This window comes from Sus scrofa, chromosome 13, assembly GCF_000003025.6.
Source record: "Sus scrofa isolate TJ Tabasco breed Duroc chromosome 13, Sscrofa11.1, whole genome shotgun sequence".
Classification (NCBI taxonomy): domain Eukaryota; kingdom Metazoa; phylum Chordata; class Mammalia; order Artiodactyla; family Suidae; genus Sus; species Sus scrofa.
Genome location: NC_010455.5, coordinates 74,771,474 through 74,788,899, shown reverse-complemented (window position 1 = coordinate 74,788,899; position 17,426 = coordinate 74,771,474). Strand labels below are relative to the sequence as shown.

The 17,426-nt window shown below is 38.4% G+C and overlaps 1 protein-coding gene across 6 annotated transcripts in view; it reads left to right on the top strand.

Annotated features, from left to right (window-relative positions):
* The window catches only part of TOPBP1 (topoisomerase (DNA) II binding protein 1), a 78,127-nt gene that overhangs the window by 57,478 nt on the left and 3,223 nt on the right, over positions 1-17,426 (top strand). For all 6 annotated transcript variants that reach the window (XM_021069465.1, XM_021069468.1, XM_021069467.1 and 3 more), the window contains 4 exons: positions 2,637-2,800; positions 4,785-4,922; positions 7,641-7,730; positions 7,908-8,069. In XM_021069465.1, the coding sequence (XP_020925124.1) occupies positions 2,637-2,800; positions 4,785-4,922; positions 7,641-7,730; positions 7,908-8,069 (554 nt within the window). The remainder of the gene's footprint in view (positions 1-2,636; positions 2,801-4,784; positions 4,923-7,640; positions 7,731-7,907; positions 8,070-17,426) is intronic.

Below are 17,426 nucleotides of genomic sequence, written 5' to 3'. Positions count from 1 at the left end.
TTTGAAATCTGGGATATATTTTATGCTTAGTACACACATCAGTTTGGACACACTGTGCTTCACGTATTCAGTAGCTACATGTAGCTAGTGGTACTGTTTGGGGCAAAGCAGCCCTGTAGAATTAAGAACAGTATTGAAAGAGAACAACTTGGAGAGTTCCTGCTGTGGCTGCAGTGCAGTGGGTTAATGATCTGGCTTATCTCTGTGGAGGTACCAGTTTAATGCTGATTAAGGATCTAGCATTGCTGCAGCTGTGGCATAGTTGCAGCTCCAGCCCGGATTTGCTCACTGGCCCAGGAACTTCCATATACCACAGGGGCAGCTGAAAAAGAAAAAAGAGAACAGCTTGACCTAGAGAAAACATTAAGAAGTAGTGGGTAGGAGTTCGGAGTTCCCATTGGTGGTGCAGGGGAAATGAATCCGACTAGGAATCATGAGGTTGCAGGTTTGATCCCTGGCCTTGCTCATTGGGTTAAGGATCCAGCGTTTCTGTGAGCTGTGGTGTACATCTCACATGTGGCTAGGATCTGGCGTAGCTGTGGCTATGGCTGTGGTGTAGGCTGGCAGCTGTAGCTGTGATTCGACCCCTAGCCGCAGAATCTCCATATGCCATGGCTACAGCCCCCCAAAAAAGGAAGTAATGGGTAGGAGTTCCCTTGTGGTGTGGTGGGTTAAGGATCTGGCATTATCACTACAGCAGCTCAGGTCACTGCTGTGGTGCAGGTTTGATCCCTGGCCTGGGAACTTTCACATGCTGCTAGCATGACTGACAGAGGGAAAAAAAAGTAATGGTTGTTTTTAATAGTAGCCTTCAATCATCAAAAAATTAAGTGTGGAGTTATCACTGTGGCTCAGCAGAAACAAACCCAACTAGTATCCATAAAGGCATAGGTTTGATGCCTAGCCTTGCTTAGTGGGTTAAGGTCTCATGCAGCTCGGATCCCACATTGCTGTGACAGTGGTGTAGGCCAGCAGCTATGGCTCCAATTCAACCTCTAGCTCAGGAACTTCCATATGCTGTACGTGTGGCCCTTAAACATTTTTTTTAAAAAGAAAAAGAAAAGATTAAGTGTCATTTATTGCTATCCTTTTAGGGTTGTGGAGAACTATGATATACATTTTTGTGTTTGTTTTCTTTAAAGATTTCTGTCACTTGAGAAGCTATAGTTTTTGGAAACTTTACTCATATGGAACACTTTGTTTCCCAGTTACCTAATAAATTAGATGGAGATTAGTCAGAATTGCTAAGCTTTACGTAGAGGTCACCAAATGGAATGCTTTCATGTGTCTGTTTTCTAGATATTGCTCCATCTCTGTTAATTCTGGGCAAGAGTAGTAGCAGCTAGCAGAGACTTACCTAGGAGGACAGAGAGCAGAGACAGATGAGTGCAGACTGTGCTAGAATGAGAGTTTGTGATGAGAGCTTGTTTCTATTTTGTTGTTTTTTATGGCCACACCCACAACATATGGAAGTTCCCAGGCCAGGGATCAAATCTGAGCTGCAGCTTCAACCTGCACCACAGCTGCAGCAATAGCAGATACTTTAACCTACTGTAGGGTGGGGGATTGAACCTGCACCTCTGAAGCAACCTGAGCTGCTATAGTCAGATTCTTAACCCACCGAGCCACAGCAGGAACTCCATGTGACTAGAGGGTTTTTAATACTGAAATGCCAAGAGACCGTTTATTGTATAAATGAAGCAGCTGTAACCAACTGATGTACATAAATAAGTGGGTCTGTTTTGTTGTCTGGATCACAGAATAAACTTGTTCTGTAGAATTAGATATTGATATTTATAATGGAATTTTTACCGTATTGTTCTTTCGTCACTGTGATCCTGGGTGAGTTACTCTATCCCTGTGTCCTCGTGTAAACTTCACATAATAGTAACCAAGGTTCACAGGGTTATGAGAATTAAATGATGTAATACTTTCAACTTTCAGTAGTCCCTGCCATATATATAGTTAAGTGTTCAAAAGTATTACGGCTATTATCATTAGTCATCTGTAAAGCATGGGCAGAGTTCTACTGTTTTGTTGAAATCTTAGTCCTTGATACCACCTTGCTTAACCAGTAGTCAAGTTAACTTCTAAAGTATAAATCAAAAGCCATGCTTTACATAAGCTGATATTTTACTCATACCTTTTTCCTCGTATTATCTTAATTGTAACAAACCAATTACAGATAAGCAAGAAAATTTGACCAAGGATTTAGTAGTGAGATAAAGAATTTTTTAAATTATATTAGATCTGATAATGGCATTGTACCTGTAAAAAAAATTTCCGTCTATTTTAGAGATGCATACTGACTACATAGGAGCAGATTAAAATGATTTCTTGGATTTGCCTTAAAATGGTTAAGCAAAAAGGGGGGGGAGGTAGGTTGAAATAAGGATGACAAAATTTTGATAAATTTAGAGCCTAGGTAGCCAGTTCATTTTACTGTTTTATCTAATTTGCATTTAAAATTTTCATAGTAAACATTACTTTATAAAAATATATATGTAAAGTAAAATAATTGTCAGGGGTTTTGTTATCTGGTGCATTTTGTACAGATAATTCTCTGCATAGGTCAAGTATATTTTTCCTAGGAAAAGGTTAAAAATCAACAAAGTATCAATTTTTCTTTAATTAAGGTGGATTAGTGATTGAGAAGCAGTGCTTTGATCCCAACTGTACACATATTGTTGTGGGACATCCACTTCGGAACGAGAAGTATTTAGCCTCAGTGGCAGCTGGAAAGTGGGTGCTCCATCGCTCCTACCTTGAAGCATGCAGGACTGCTGGGCGCTTCGTGCCGGTGTGTATGCAAATTAATGTGAAGGGTCTTTTTTCTTCTAAAGTTTTTTTTGTTTTTTTTTTTTGGTCTTTTTAGGGCCCCACCCACGGCATATGGAAGTTCCCAGGCTAGGGGTCAAATTGGAGCTGCAGCTGCTGGCCTAACCACAGCCACAGCAACGAGGGATCCAAGCCATGTCTGCAACCTATGCAATAGCTCACGGCAATGCCAGATCCTTAACCCACTGAGCAAGGCCAGGGATCGAACCTATGTCCTCATGGATACTAGATGGGTTTGTTACCGCTGAGCCATGACAGGAACTCTTGAAAGTAAATGTCTTAATAATTTATTTTAGCACGTACACTGACCATTCATATCATTGAAATAACCAAATATGAGCAGTTAGACTATACCAAATTTATAAGATCCATGTTAACAATTAAAGCAAAAATACTTAAAGATCTCAGACCCAGATTCTTAGTTATAGCAGTTTTAATTGATTTGAAATTTTTGAATTCAAATAACATTAGAAAACTTTCAGGAGTATCTCATTGTAAGCTTTTATCTTTACTGTTAGCCCATAAAATAATAAACTAATTATTTGAAATATTTTGGTTTCTAACTATCACAGTAATATCTATCATGTAGTTTTTGAAGTTTTCAATCAGGATTCCTTAGGGAATCTCTCTAATATAGACAGGTAATCAAACTATTGATACATACCTCCTCTGAGACCATGTCCTTCTGTGGGGTTCATCTTATAGTAGGTGGAACCTGATAATCTAAATTACCATTTACTGAGTTGTAGTTATCTGTGTTTCTTAGAAATGCATGCCCCCCAAAAAAAGAAATGTGTGCAATGTATTTCTTTTTTTAATGATTTTTATTTTTTCCGTTATAGTTGGTTTACTGTGTTCTATCAATTTTCTGCTGTACAATACTGACTCACAGACTTTGAAAAACTTATGGTCTCCAGAGGAGACAGGTTGGGGGTGGGGAGTTGGGCTGGGGGTTTGGGATGGAAATACTATAAAATTGAATTGTGATGATTGTTGTACAACTATAAATGTAATAAAATTCATTGAATAAAAAAAAATTCTACTGTACAGCAAGGTGACCCAGTCACGCATACATAATACATTCTTTTTCTCACATTATCATGTGAGACAAGTGATTAGGTATAGTTCCTAGTGCTATACAGCAGGATCTCATTGCTTATCCATTCCAAATGCAATAGTTTGCCTCTATTAACCCCAGATTCTGAGTCCATCCCACTCCCTTCCACTCCCCCTGGGCAACCACAAGTCTATTCTCCGAGACCATGAGTTTCTTTTCTGTAGAAAGGTTTATTTGCGTCATTTGTTAGAGTCCAGATATAAGTAATATCATATGGTATTTGTCTTTCTCTTTCAGACTTACTTCACTTAGTATGAGAGTCTCTGGTTCCATCCATGTTACTGCAGATGGCATTATTTTGTTCTTTTTTATGGCTGAGTAGTATTCCATTGTGTATATATACCCCATCTTCTTAATCCCTTCACCTGTTGATGGACATTTAGGTTGTTTCCATATCTTGGCTATTGTGAATAGTGCTGCAGTGAACACATGGGTGCATGTATCTTTTTCAAGGAGTTTTGTCTGGGTATATACCCAAGAGTGAGATTACTGGGTCATATGATAGTTCTTTTTTCTTTTTTTAAATGATTTTTATTTTTTCCATTATAGCTGGTTGGTAGTTCTATATTTAGTTTTCTGGGGGTACCTCCATATTGTTTTCCATAGAGGTTGTACCAATTATTTTTCTCATTTCTAGTTAGAAGCCAGATGTACTTGACTTTCCTATGAAGCCAAATTAATCTGCATTTCCTCCATGCTCGTAAACTGATGCTTACTTAGTACTCTGTATTTATAGGAATGAAATGTATAGCTTATAACTTTTATTAGATTGTAAACTCCTTGAGAACATATTTTAGAAACTTAAAAATTTGTTGGACTAATTCTCTAGGAAGAAGACTATGAATGGGGAAGCAGTTCCATACTTGATGTTTTGACTGGAATCAGTGTACAGCAGCGAAAACTAGCACTTGCAGCAATGAGATGGAGGAAAAAAATCCAGCAAAGACAAGAATCAGGCATTGTTGAGGTATTAATATATATAATTATGTAGGTAATATAAATAGCATTTGATATCATGACCATCCCAGGTTTTTATTTTTATTTATTTTTATTTTTTATTTGCTTTTTAGGGCCACATCCATGGCATATGGAAGTTCCCAGGGTTGAATTAGAGCTATAGCTGCTGGCCTACACCACAGCCACAGCCATAGCAACGTGGGATTCAAGCCGCATCTTCGACCTACACCACAGCTCACCTAATGGGAACTCCTATTTATTTTTTAAGAGAATGCCCTTGACAAAAGAATAATTTTATTTGTCTTTATCCCTTGATTGATATACTTAAATTGGGCATTCTAAATTGAGCTTACAGAGTTCACCTTGTGGCACAGTGGAAATGAGTCCAACCAGTATCCATGAGGATGCGGGTTCAATCCCTGACCTTGATCAGTGGGCCGGGGATCCTGCATTGCCGTGAGCGTGGTTGTAGGTCACAGACACAGCTGGGATACCGAGTTGCTGTGGCTATGGTGTAGGCCAGCAGCTGTAGCTCTGTTAGACCCAGCCTGGAAACTTCCATTTGCTGCAGGTATAACCCTAAAAAGCAAAAATAAATAAACTTAGTCTCAATTTCTAATTATTTTAATTATGACCAACAGACGTATATGTAATGTTGATGCCTCTTTTATTTTTTATTTTTTATTTTATTTTATTGACCACACTGCAGCGTGTCAAAGTTCCCAGGCCAAAAATTGAACCTGAGCCACAGCAATGACACCACTGAATCCTTAACTACTAGGCCACCAGGCAACTCCTACTGATGGGTCTTTTAAAAATCCTTTAGGAGTTCCTGTCGTGGCTCAGCAGGTTAAGGACCTGACGTGGTCTCTGTGAGGATGCAGGTTCAATCCCTGGCCTGGCTCAGTGGGTTAAGGATCTGGCATTGCCACAAGCTGCAGTAGGTTGAAGATGTGGTTTGGATCCAGTGTTGGCTGTGGACATGGTATAGGCCTGCAGCTGCAGTTCCAATTTGACCCCTGGCCTGGGAACTTCCATTTGCCACAGGTGTGCCCATAAGAAGAAAAAAAAGTCATTTATGTGTGTAAAATATGACTCATACAGTATTTCTTCTAAAGAATCTCTTCAGCATTTAGCTTCAGGGCTTCTCAACTTGGAGTCCACAGACTCTCCCAAAGGAGTTTATAGATGAAATTCAGGAAGGCTATATACCTCAGGTGGGAGAGGAAATACAACCTTATTTTTACTACTCTATAACTGAAAGTTAGCATTTCCTTCCTTATGAGTCTAGGCAACAAATCATACAATCATTAACACTACTGTGACTTTGCCCCACAGACAGAAATCCAATATTTTTGCTTGCAATGTGATTGGAACTTGAAATATTATTTATGTTTGTCACTACTTTAAAATTATAGTACATAAGAGATACACATTCAGTAGAAACCATACTTTGAATTTTCAATTTTGGTCTTTTCCTGGGCTAGCAGTGTGCAGTAATAGTATTCTATTTTGATGCTGTACAGCAGCAGCAAACCACAGCTCCCAGTCAGCCATATGATCAATAAGGGTAAACAACCATTCTGGTTTTCACTTTTAGTATAGTATTCTATAAATTGCATGAAATATTCAACCACTTTATTGTAAAGCTGGCTTTGTGTTAGATGATTTTGCCAACCTGTAGGCTAATGTGTTATGTCAATGTAGGCTAGTAAGCTATGATAGTCAGTAGACTAGATGTTTTTGGTTTTTGTTTGTTTGTTTTTTGGCTGTGCTTGCAGCATGCAGAAGTTCCTGGGCCAGGGATCAAACCCAAGCCACAGCAGTGACAGTGCTGGATCCTTAACCTGCTAGGCCACCAGGAAACTCCAGTTTAGATGTATTATCATTTAGTAGATCTAGATATATATGGATGTATTAGATATTGTATCATTTAGTACTTTTGACTAAATATTTTCAGTTTATATAGTTCGATATAGAAGTACCTCTATTATGTGACAAATTTTTTAATATTTTGATAATTTTCAATAAAAACTTTGTAAAAAATACTTTATATTTTATTTCAAACATTTAAAGAACATATGGTATGGAAATTACGTCTCTATAAAACTCTTATTTTAAAAAAATAAGAGGACAGATCCATAGGTTTTACTAGATTGCCAAACCAGTCCATGGCTCATGAAAAGATTATAAACCCGGATGATATCATTTTTTGTGTGGTATTCTGAGTTCTCTGCTGTCTCCAAATCCATGTTAGCCTTGATTCCCTGTCTTTTAGAGTATTTCCTCTGGCTTTGTCAGTACTGTACTTAAATATTTTATATTTCTCATTTGTAAACATTTTCAGGAGAAGTATGATGGAGGCTTCATCTAATCTAAGCAGCTGTGCTTTACGCTCTACCTTTGATTAATTGTAAGAAAAAAAAAATACTAGAAAAGACTAAACAACTGTCAAGTTGCTTTGTTTTAATGTTACCTAATCATTAAATCATTTCCCTTCATTATTCAAATATTTATTGATGGCGTATGTGCCAGACACCATGGCTCTGTTTCAAAGTTTTTAGACCAATACAGTTATTGCTGTGTTCATCAAAAGTAAAGGCTACAAGATTTTTCATTAACATAAAACTAAGTCTGCAGATAAAATAATGGATTTTCTGTATTTTGATATTCATTTTCCAAATAATTTCAACACTTTGTTTTTGTTTTTTTTTTTTTCTTCCTATAGGGGGCATTTAGTGGGTGGAAGGCTATTTTACATGTTGATCAGTCTCGAGAAGCAGGATTCAAACGCCTTCTTCAGTCAGGAGGAGCAAAGGTTTGTATTGAATCAACTTACTGAGTTTTTTACAATTATTTCTAACTGAGGTTGCTGTGATAAGTTCTTGTTTTTTGTAGTTTATTAGGTGGTAATCCTTATATATAGATTATACAGTTGAACTATTTTGTACTTTGGGACACTGATTGATGGTGATACCTTGGTTTTTTCCCCTAGGTGCTACCTGGTCGTTCTGTATCTTTATTTAAAGAAGCTACACATCTCTTTTCTGACTTTAATAAACTGAAACCAGATGACTCAGGAGTTAATATAGCAGAAGCTGCTGCCCAGAATGTATACTGCTTGAAAACAGAATACATTGCTGATTATCTTATGCAGGTTTGTAAGATCTGGTCCTTGACTTCATTATCAGAAATGCGCTTGTGTGCATAGAGATGTGAGTACACAACAAAACCCTTAGCTTGTTATTCGTAGAATGTCATTCTCCTCTACTCAACCCCCTTCAATTTCAGTATTTTTATAATAATGAACACATATATAAACATGTAGCCTGGAAGTTAACTATGAGAACGGTCAAAACCTAGGTTCCTCGAAACACTTTAAAAGTGCTCTTTAAAATGTTGTAATATAAAGAAAGTAGAAATTGATTCCATGGCCCAAGAAGAAACATTTAACCAATGGTTCTTTTTAAATTTTCTTGACCTTTTGCTTCATACATTGTAAACACCTGTATTAGACAATAAGGTAAATCAAGCATTTGCTACATGAAGGGATAATACACTAGATGACTTGAATGGGCAAAAAAAATCTTCCTGACACCAGAGTGCCCAAAATTCCATCCAGAATTAGCAAGATGGGAGACATGGTCATAAAGGTCTTATTACAAAGGATTTCAACAGAATAGTGTAAAAATAGGGGGAAACCAAAACTCAACCTGTTTTGTGTTTATTGCTGCTTGTGTTTGGAAGTTGGTCAGGGTTTAATAGAGGAATGCCTGAAACATAAACACAAAGCCTTTGTCATAAAGCAGTGAGGCATACTGATTAGGAATTAGTAAACCAGTAATAGCTCTCCTTGAACTTCTAAATAATTTTTTAAAAATCTCTATTTGTTGAGACATATGAGGATTTAAGTTTTTACCCTCGGGAGGGATGTAGAGACTTCCTGAACCTCATCCCTGCGGAAGTTCCTATTTCAGGGATACAGCTGCCATCCAAGATGGATCACTTGCAGTTTGTGCTGTGTTAAGCATTTGAATATGTGCTATCATTTGGGTTTGTTTTTCTTTTCTTTTTTCCTTACATATAAAAAGTGTATAGGTCATGGACATATGTCCTAGTTAAAGAATAGCAAAATGTTGGAGTTCCCGTCGTGGCTCAGTGGTTAACGAATCCGACTAGGGACCATGAGGTTTCGGGTTCTATCCCTGGCCTTGCTCAGTGGGTTAACGATCCGGTGTTGCCATGAGTTGGGGTGTAGGTCGCAGATGCAGCTCGGATCTGGTGTAACTGTGGCTGTGGTGTAGGCCGGTGGCTAAAGCTCCGATTCAACCCCTAGCCTGGGAACCTCCGTATGCTGCAGGAAGCGGCCCTAGAAAAGGCAAAAAGACAAAAAAGAAAAAAAGATGCTAGAAATAGAAGATTGCTAGTGCCACGGGAGCTGCCTGTTGCTTTTCCCCAGTTGCATCTTCCTCCTTCCCCATCAGAAGTCATCACTGTCTGACTTTTGGTTGTTCGTGTCCCTACCTTTCTCAGGGTGGTCATGTGTATCAAGTACTAGATGTCTGGAGAAATGCACTGAGGAAAAGAGCTGCTCTGTATTTCTGCATCTGAGTTCATCATTGCCTACCTCTGACTCTCAGGAGTAGGTCAAAACAGAACAGTTCTGTAGGTTAAGGAGCAGGCCAGTGAGGGGAGAGCAGGAGCTTTCTGTCAAGGTCATGGTCAGGACAAGCCAAGAACAGATAAGACTGAGATAGGCTCACCCCAGTGTTCTGATGTCAGGTTAGAAGCTAGGAGAGATGGCCGCTGGGATCTTGGTGATAACAGCCTTCAACATGTCTTCAGTCACATCGCTGCAATCTGGATGGCCACCTCTGTATACGTCTGCACTGCCATCATCCCAGGAGTTCTAGTCAGCATCTTTTGTCTCTTCTCTGTTGGGTCTCCTGTTTTCTTTTCTTTCTTTCTTTTTTTTTTTTTTTTTTGCTTTTTTTAGTGGGCCACACTTGCAGCATATGGAGGTTCTGAGACTAGGGGTCGAATCGGAGCTACATCTGCCAGCTTACGCCACAGCCACAGCAACATGGGATCCAAGCTGTGTCTGTGACCTACACCACACCTTACAGCAACGCTGGATCCTTAACCCACTGAGTGAGGCCAGGGATTGAACCCGTGTCCCCGTGCATATTGGTCTGATTCCTTACTGCTGAGCCACAATGGCAACTCCTGGATCTCCTGTTTCTGAATCCCGTGTCATCCTGATCAGCTCTCTCATTTTGATGAAGGTCTCTTCTTGAGAAAGAACACAGGAGAGATCCACCATGTTTGAGACTTTCTGTGTGTAAAGATTCTTTTTTCTGTGCTCATACTTGACTGATTGGGTGGGCATCAGATTCTGGGTTGGAAACTGCTTAGCCTTTTGGTTGTCTCCTTGCCTCTAGTATTGCTGTTGAGCATTCCACTCTCATTCTTAATCCTTTACATGTAACTGTAGTCTAGTGGGAAGTTCCTGTTTTCTGAAATTTCAACATGAGGGTCTGTTTATATTATGCTAGGCACCTGTTGGACCTCTTCTGGTTGGTGACTTCTATCTTTGCATTCCGGGAAATCTTTTTTTTTGTGGCCACATCTGCAGCATATAGAAATTCTTGGGTCAGGGCACTGCAGCATGCTGGAGATTGAACTCATGCCTCTGCAGCATCCCAAGCCACTGCAATCAGATTCTTAACCCATTGTAGCACAGCAGGAACTCCACTCCTGGGGAATCTTGAATAATTTTAATGATGATTTTTTTTCTACTTCCTGTACTTCTACCATTTGTAAATTAGATTTTATATTTTTCACTTATTTTATCTTCATTTTTTGAGATTTCCTCAGTTGAGTCTTCTGTTTTTTCATTTTTTGAATTTACATTTTATTTTTTTGATGACATCCTCTTGGAGTTCCCTGGTGGTACAGCAACTTAAAGATCCAGCATTGTCACTGCTATGGCTCAGGTCACTGCTATGGAATGGGTTCAGTCCCTGGCCCAGGAACTTCTGCATGCTTTGGGCACAGCCAAAAAGAAAAAAAAGAAGTAGTACTAAGCACATAGTTGGATCTTGTCAGACAGTTTTGAACTGGGTGCGATAGTGCGGATGGATGAGTTATTGGACACCCTCTCCTAGATTTAGCCTCTCCTAGTGCTTCTTGAATTGTTTCATTTTACCCAGTGAGGAGTTTTCCCATCTGCCTAAAATGATATTCCTGGCTACCCTTTTTTAAACAGTGAGATGTAGTTGGTATATAACATTATTTAGATGTACAGAATAATGATTCAGTATATGTATACTGTGAAATGATTCCCACAATAAGTCAATATCCATCACCACACATACTAACTTTTTTTTGCTTTTTAGGGCCACACCCATGGCATACGGTGGTTCCCCGGCTAGGGGTCCAATCGGAGCTACAGCTGCCGGCCTACATCACAGCCACAGCAACGCTGGATCCAAGCTGCGTCTGTGACCTACACCACAGCTCACGGCAATGCCGGATCCTTAACCCACTGAGCGAGGCCAGGGATCGAACCCGCAACCTCATGGTTCCTAGTCGGATTCGTTTCCACTGCATCACAATGAGAACTCCCACATTATTACAATTTTATCTTGGGATAAGAACTCGCAAGGTTGACTCTCAATAGCTTTCAAATATCCTATATAAGAGTTCCCATCATGGCGAAGCAGAAACGAATCCGACTAGGAACTATGAGGTTGCAAATTCGATCCCTGGCCTCGCTCAGTGGGTTAAGCATTGCATGAGCTGTGATATAGGTCACAGACATGGCTTGGATCTGGTATGGCTGTGGCTGGGGCGTAGGCCAGCAGCTATAGCTCTAATTAGACCCCTAGCCCAGGAACCTCCATATGCCACAGATACAGCCTTAAAAAGCAAAAAAAAAAAAAAAAAAATCCTATACAGTACTATTAACTTACCCATCATTCTGTGTATTATATCCCATGACATTTATTTTGACAACAATTTTATACTTCCTGACCACCCTCATCCAGGGTTTGCCCATCTCGCAGTCCTTGCATGTATCAGGCCTGTTCTCTGTATCTATTGAGTTTTGAGGGTGTTGTGTTATGTTTTTTAAATGCCACCTACAAGAGAGCATACAATATTTATATTTCTCTGTCTTACTTTTTTTTTAACTTAGCTTAATACCCTCATGCTCCATTCATATTGCCACAATTGGCAGGATTTCCTCTTTAATGGTTTAATAGTATTCCATTGGTGTATGTATATGTGTGTGTTTGTGTCACATTTTCTTTATCCATTCATTCATTGATGGACAGTTAGGTTGTTTCTTTGTCTTGGCTATTGTAAAAAAAAAGAAAAAGAAAAATGCTGCAGTGAACATGGGAGTGTAGATATCTTTTGAGTTAGTGTTTTTGTTTCCTTTGGATAAATACCCAGGTGTAAAATTATTGGATCATATGGCAGTTCTGTATTTAATTTTTTGTGGAACCTCCATACTGCTTTCCATCGTGGCTGCACCATTTACATTCCCACCAATGGGACACAGAGGTTCCCTTTTCTCAACATCCTTGACAACACAAGTTATCTCTTGTCTTTTTTATATTAGCCATTTTAACAGGTATGAGGTGATATTTTGCTGTGGTTTTGATTTGCATTTCTCTGTTGATTAGTGATGTTGAACACCTTTTCATGTGTTTTTTTAGCTGTCTGACTTATTTGGAGAAATATCTATTCAGATCCTTTGCCTGTTTTTTAATCAGTTTTTTTTTTTTTTTTTTTTTTTTTTTTGCTGTTAAGTTGTATGTCTTTATATATATATAGGATATTAGCCCCTTATCAGATATGTAATTTGCAGGTATTTTCTACCATTTGGTAAGTTGCCTCTTCATTTTGTTGATGGTTCCCTTTACTGTGCAAGAGCTTTTTTGTGTTGCTTTTGTTATTTTTGCCTGTTAACTTTCCTTTTGGTGTCAAAAAAAAATCATTACCAAAGCCAGTGTCAAGGAGTTTGCTGCCTATCTTCTATTTTTTTTTTTTTTTTTCTAGTTTTATGACTTTGGGTCTTATATTCAAGTCTTTTTTTTTTTTCCTTCCTCCTTTTTTGGCCACCCCATGGCATATGGAGTTGCCAAGCCAGGGATCATATCCAAGCTGCACTTGTGGCAGCAACAGTGCCAAATCCTTTAATTCACTGTGCCAGGCAGGGACCAAACCTACATCCTAGTGCTGCAGAGATGCTGCCAATCCCATTGCACCACAGAGGAAACTGTGGGGGATTTTTTATGTTTTTACATTCAAGTCTAATCCATCTTGAGCTTATTTTTGTGTATGATGTCACATAGTGGTCAGGTTTCATTCTTTTGCTTGTAGTAGTTCAGTTTTCCCAGTACTATCTATTGAAAAGACTGTCTTTTCCCTATTATATATTTTTGGCACCTTTGTCATAATTGACAATGTATGCGTGAGTTTTTTCCTGCGCTCTCTATTCTTTTCCATAGATCTCTTTTTATGCTGGTATCATAATATTTTGATTACTGTAGCTTCGTAATATAGTTTGAAATCAGAGAGCATGATGCCTCCAACTTTGTTGTTCTCTCTCAGAATTGCTTTGATCATCTGTGGTTCCATACAAATTTTAGGATTGTTTGTTTTGATTCTGAAAAATGCCATTGGAATTTTGATACAGATTGCATTGAATCACTAGATTGCTTTGTGTAGTGTGGACATTTTAACAATATTAATTCTCCCAATCCATGAGCATGGAATATCTTTTCCTTTATTTTGTATCTCCTTCAGTTTCTTTCATCAGTGGTCTTGTAGTTTTCAACTTACAGGTATTTTACCTCCTTGGTTAAATTTATTCCCAGGTATTTTATTCTTTTGATGCAATTGTAAATGGTTTTGTTTTGTTTTGTTTTATTTCTCTCTCTCTTTTTTTTTAATGGCCACATCCATAGCATATGGAAGTTCCCAAGCCCTGGATTGAATCCCAGCAGCAGCTTCGACCTGTGCTAAAGCTGTGGCAATGCCAGATCCTTTAATGCACTGTGCTGGGCTGTGGATCAAACCTGTGCCTCCACAGTGACCGAGCCACTACAGTTTGATTCTTAGCCCACTGTGACACAGCAGGAACTCCTCTCTCTCTTTTTAAAAATTTAAATTATATGTGTCTTTATATTTAAAATGGTTTTCTTGGAGTTCCCTGGTGGCTCAGCAGGTTAAGGATCCAGTGTTGTCACTGCTGTGGCTCAGATCACTGCTCTAGTGCAGGTTCAATCCCTGCCTGGGAACTTCCATACACTGTGAGTACAGCCAAAAAAAGTAACTAATTAAATAAAATTGCTTTCTTGCAAAAAGGGTATAGATGGGTCTTGCTTTGTATTCTCTGGAATGTTTAATGCATGATGTATTTACTAATTTGATTTGATTTTTACCGTTTGTTTTTGGTTTGTCTCTTTAGTTCTTCAGTTATTTTTTTTCTTTCCTTTTTTGCTATTTAATTTTTTAGAATTCCGTTTCTTACATTGTCTTTCTAAAACAAAAACTTTCTTTTTTTGGTGGGAGTGTTTTGCTCTACAGGTTACAATATACTTTCTTAATTTTTCATAGTCTTCCTAAAGTTAATATTGTGCCACCTTACATAAAATGTAGAAATCTTGCAACCATATATAAATTCATTTGCTTCCCCTGTTCTTCAAGCCAGGGGTCAGTAAACTATACCCCACAGGCTAAATTCAGCCCATTGCCTATTTTATAAATAAAGTTTTATTGAAAGTCAGCTATATCTATTCATTTGTATATTCACTTAGGCTGCTTATGCACTGCAAACTACAGGGTTGAGTAGTTGCAATAGAGATTTGCAACTACTAAGATATTTAATGTATGGTCCTTCATAGAAAGAATTTGCTGGCCCCTGCTTTGTGGTATGTTTGTCATATATTTTATATATATATCTGTTATTTTAATTTTATATCAGTATAGCAAGTTTTGCTTTAAACAATCCTATATATTTTAAGGAAATCAAAAGAAAAAAGTCTTTTATACTTACCCTAATGTATACCATTTTGAGTATTCTTTCTGAAGATCCAAATTTCTATCTGGCATCATTTTCCTTCAGCCTGAAGAACTTTATTTTGTAGTTCAAATATGATGGAGACAAATTCTAGTTGTCTTTTTTTGAAAATGTCTGTTTTACCATTACTCTTAAAGATATTTGGCAGGATATAGAATTTGGGGTTGGTATTTTTTTTTCTTCTACTACTATTATAAAGACTTCGTGCTCTCCTGGCCACTGTTGCTTCCGATGAGAAGTTAGTGGTAATTTGAATTGTTCCCCTTTATGCAATGTATCATTTTTTTCCCTGGCTATGCTTGGAATTTTTTCTTCATCTTTGGATTTCAACCATTTGTGATATTTCAGGTGTGGTTTCTTTGTGTTAATACTGGTTGGTATCTGCAGAGCTTCTTTAATCTGTAAGTTTATGTCTCTCACCAAGTTTGGGAAATTTCGGGCATTATTTCTTCATTCTGCTATTTTTTTCTACTCCATTCTTTCTTGTCTGGGAATTCAGTTACTCCTTTTGATATTGTCCCACAGGTCCCCAAGGCTGTGTTCACTTATTTTTCTCTGTATTCTTCTGGCTATCTAACTCCTGTTTATTCACCTCCAACTTCATTGATTTTTTTTCCCCCTCTGTTATCTTCATCTGTTCTTAAGCCTATCCAGTAAGATTTTAGGTATTAAATATATTTCTTATATCAAAATATCTGATTCAGAGTTCCCCAGTGGCCTGGCAAGTTAAGGATCTGGTGTTATCACCGTTGTGGCATGGGTTCAGTCTCTGGCCGGAGAACTTTTGTATGCCACAAGGGCAACCAAAAAAAAAAAAAAAAAATCTCAGGTTCTTTTCTGTGGTTTCTATTTTTGTGCTGAGATTTCCTCATTTCACTCATTTTAAGAATATTTTCCTTTACAGCATTAAGCACAGTTACAGTAGTTATGTTGGAATCTTGTTTACTATTTTTAACATCTGGGTCATAAGCAAGATGTTCTGTTGCTTTTTAAAAAACTTTTCAGTTTGAGGAGAGTGCCTGTCGTGGCACAGCAGAAATGAATCCGACTAGGAACCATGAGGTTGCAAATTTGATCCCTGGTCTCACTCAGTGGGCTAAGGATCTGGCGTTGCCGTGAGCTGTGGCGTAGGCCAGCAGCTACAGCTCCATTTGACCCTTAGCCTGGGAATCTCCATATGCCGTGGGTGCAGCCCTAAAAAGACAAAAATAAATAAATAAAACTTTTCATTTTGAAATAACTGTGCATCTACATTCAGTAAAAGAAATAATGCAGAGAGATCCTGTATACACTTTCTCCAGATTCCCCCGATGCATAGCATCTTGCAAAAAGTATAGTACGGTATTACAACCTGGATTCCGGCATCGATACAATCTAATAATCTTATTCAGATTTCTGCACTTTTATCATGTGTAAATTCATGTATCCACCACCACAGTCAAGATATAGTTCTGTCATTACTAGAATCCCTCATTTTGCCTGTTCTTAACCAGACCCACCTCCTTCTTCTCCCCCATCCTCCCAGCTCTTACTCCTAGTGACCACTAATCTATTGTCTGTTTCTATAATTGTGTTCTTTTTTAAATCTTTTTTTTTGTTTGTTTTTTTGCCCTTTCTTGGGCCGCTCCCGCGGCATATGGAGGTTCCCAGGCTAGGGGTCGAATCAGAGCTGTAGCTGCCAGCCTATGCCACAGCCACAGCAACGTGGGATCCGAGCCGTGTCTGCCACCTACACCACAGCTCATGGCAACGCTGGATCGTTAACCCACTGAGTAAGGCCAGGGATCGAACCCGCAACCTCATGGTTCCTAGTCGGATTCGTTAACCACTGCGCCACGACGGGAACTCCCCTTTTTTAAATCTTAAGTGGAATTAATATAGTATGTAAATTGGGGTGATTGCCTTTTCTCAGTAAAATTCCTTTGAGATTCATCCAGATTATTGCATAATACTTTTTATTACCTTTTATTGCTGAGTAGTACAGATGTATCACAGTTAGTTTAATCATTAACCTATTGAAGGACATCTGGGTTGTTTCCTGTTTGGAGCTATGAAGAAAGCTGCTGTGAACGTTTCTGTACAGGTTTGTATGTGAATATAAGATTTCATTGCACTGAGATAAATGCCCAAGAATGTTTCCAGAGTGGTCATATTTTCCATTCACACCATCAATATATGAGGATCCAGTCAGTTTCTTTGTATCCTCATCAGCATTTACTTGTCATTTTTTATTTTAGCCATTTCAGTTGATATGATGATCTTTTCTTGTGATGATATCTTTTCACTTGTATTTCCCTAAAGGCTAATCCAAGTGAATGTCTTTCTGTGTGTGCTTTTTTCCATCTTTATATCCTCTTTATTGAAATGCATATTTTTTGCCCATTTTATAATTGAATTGTTTTTTGCCCTTGAGAATTGTTT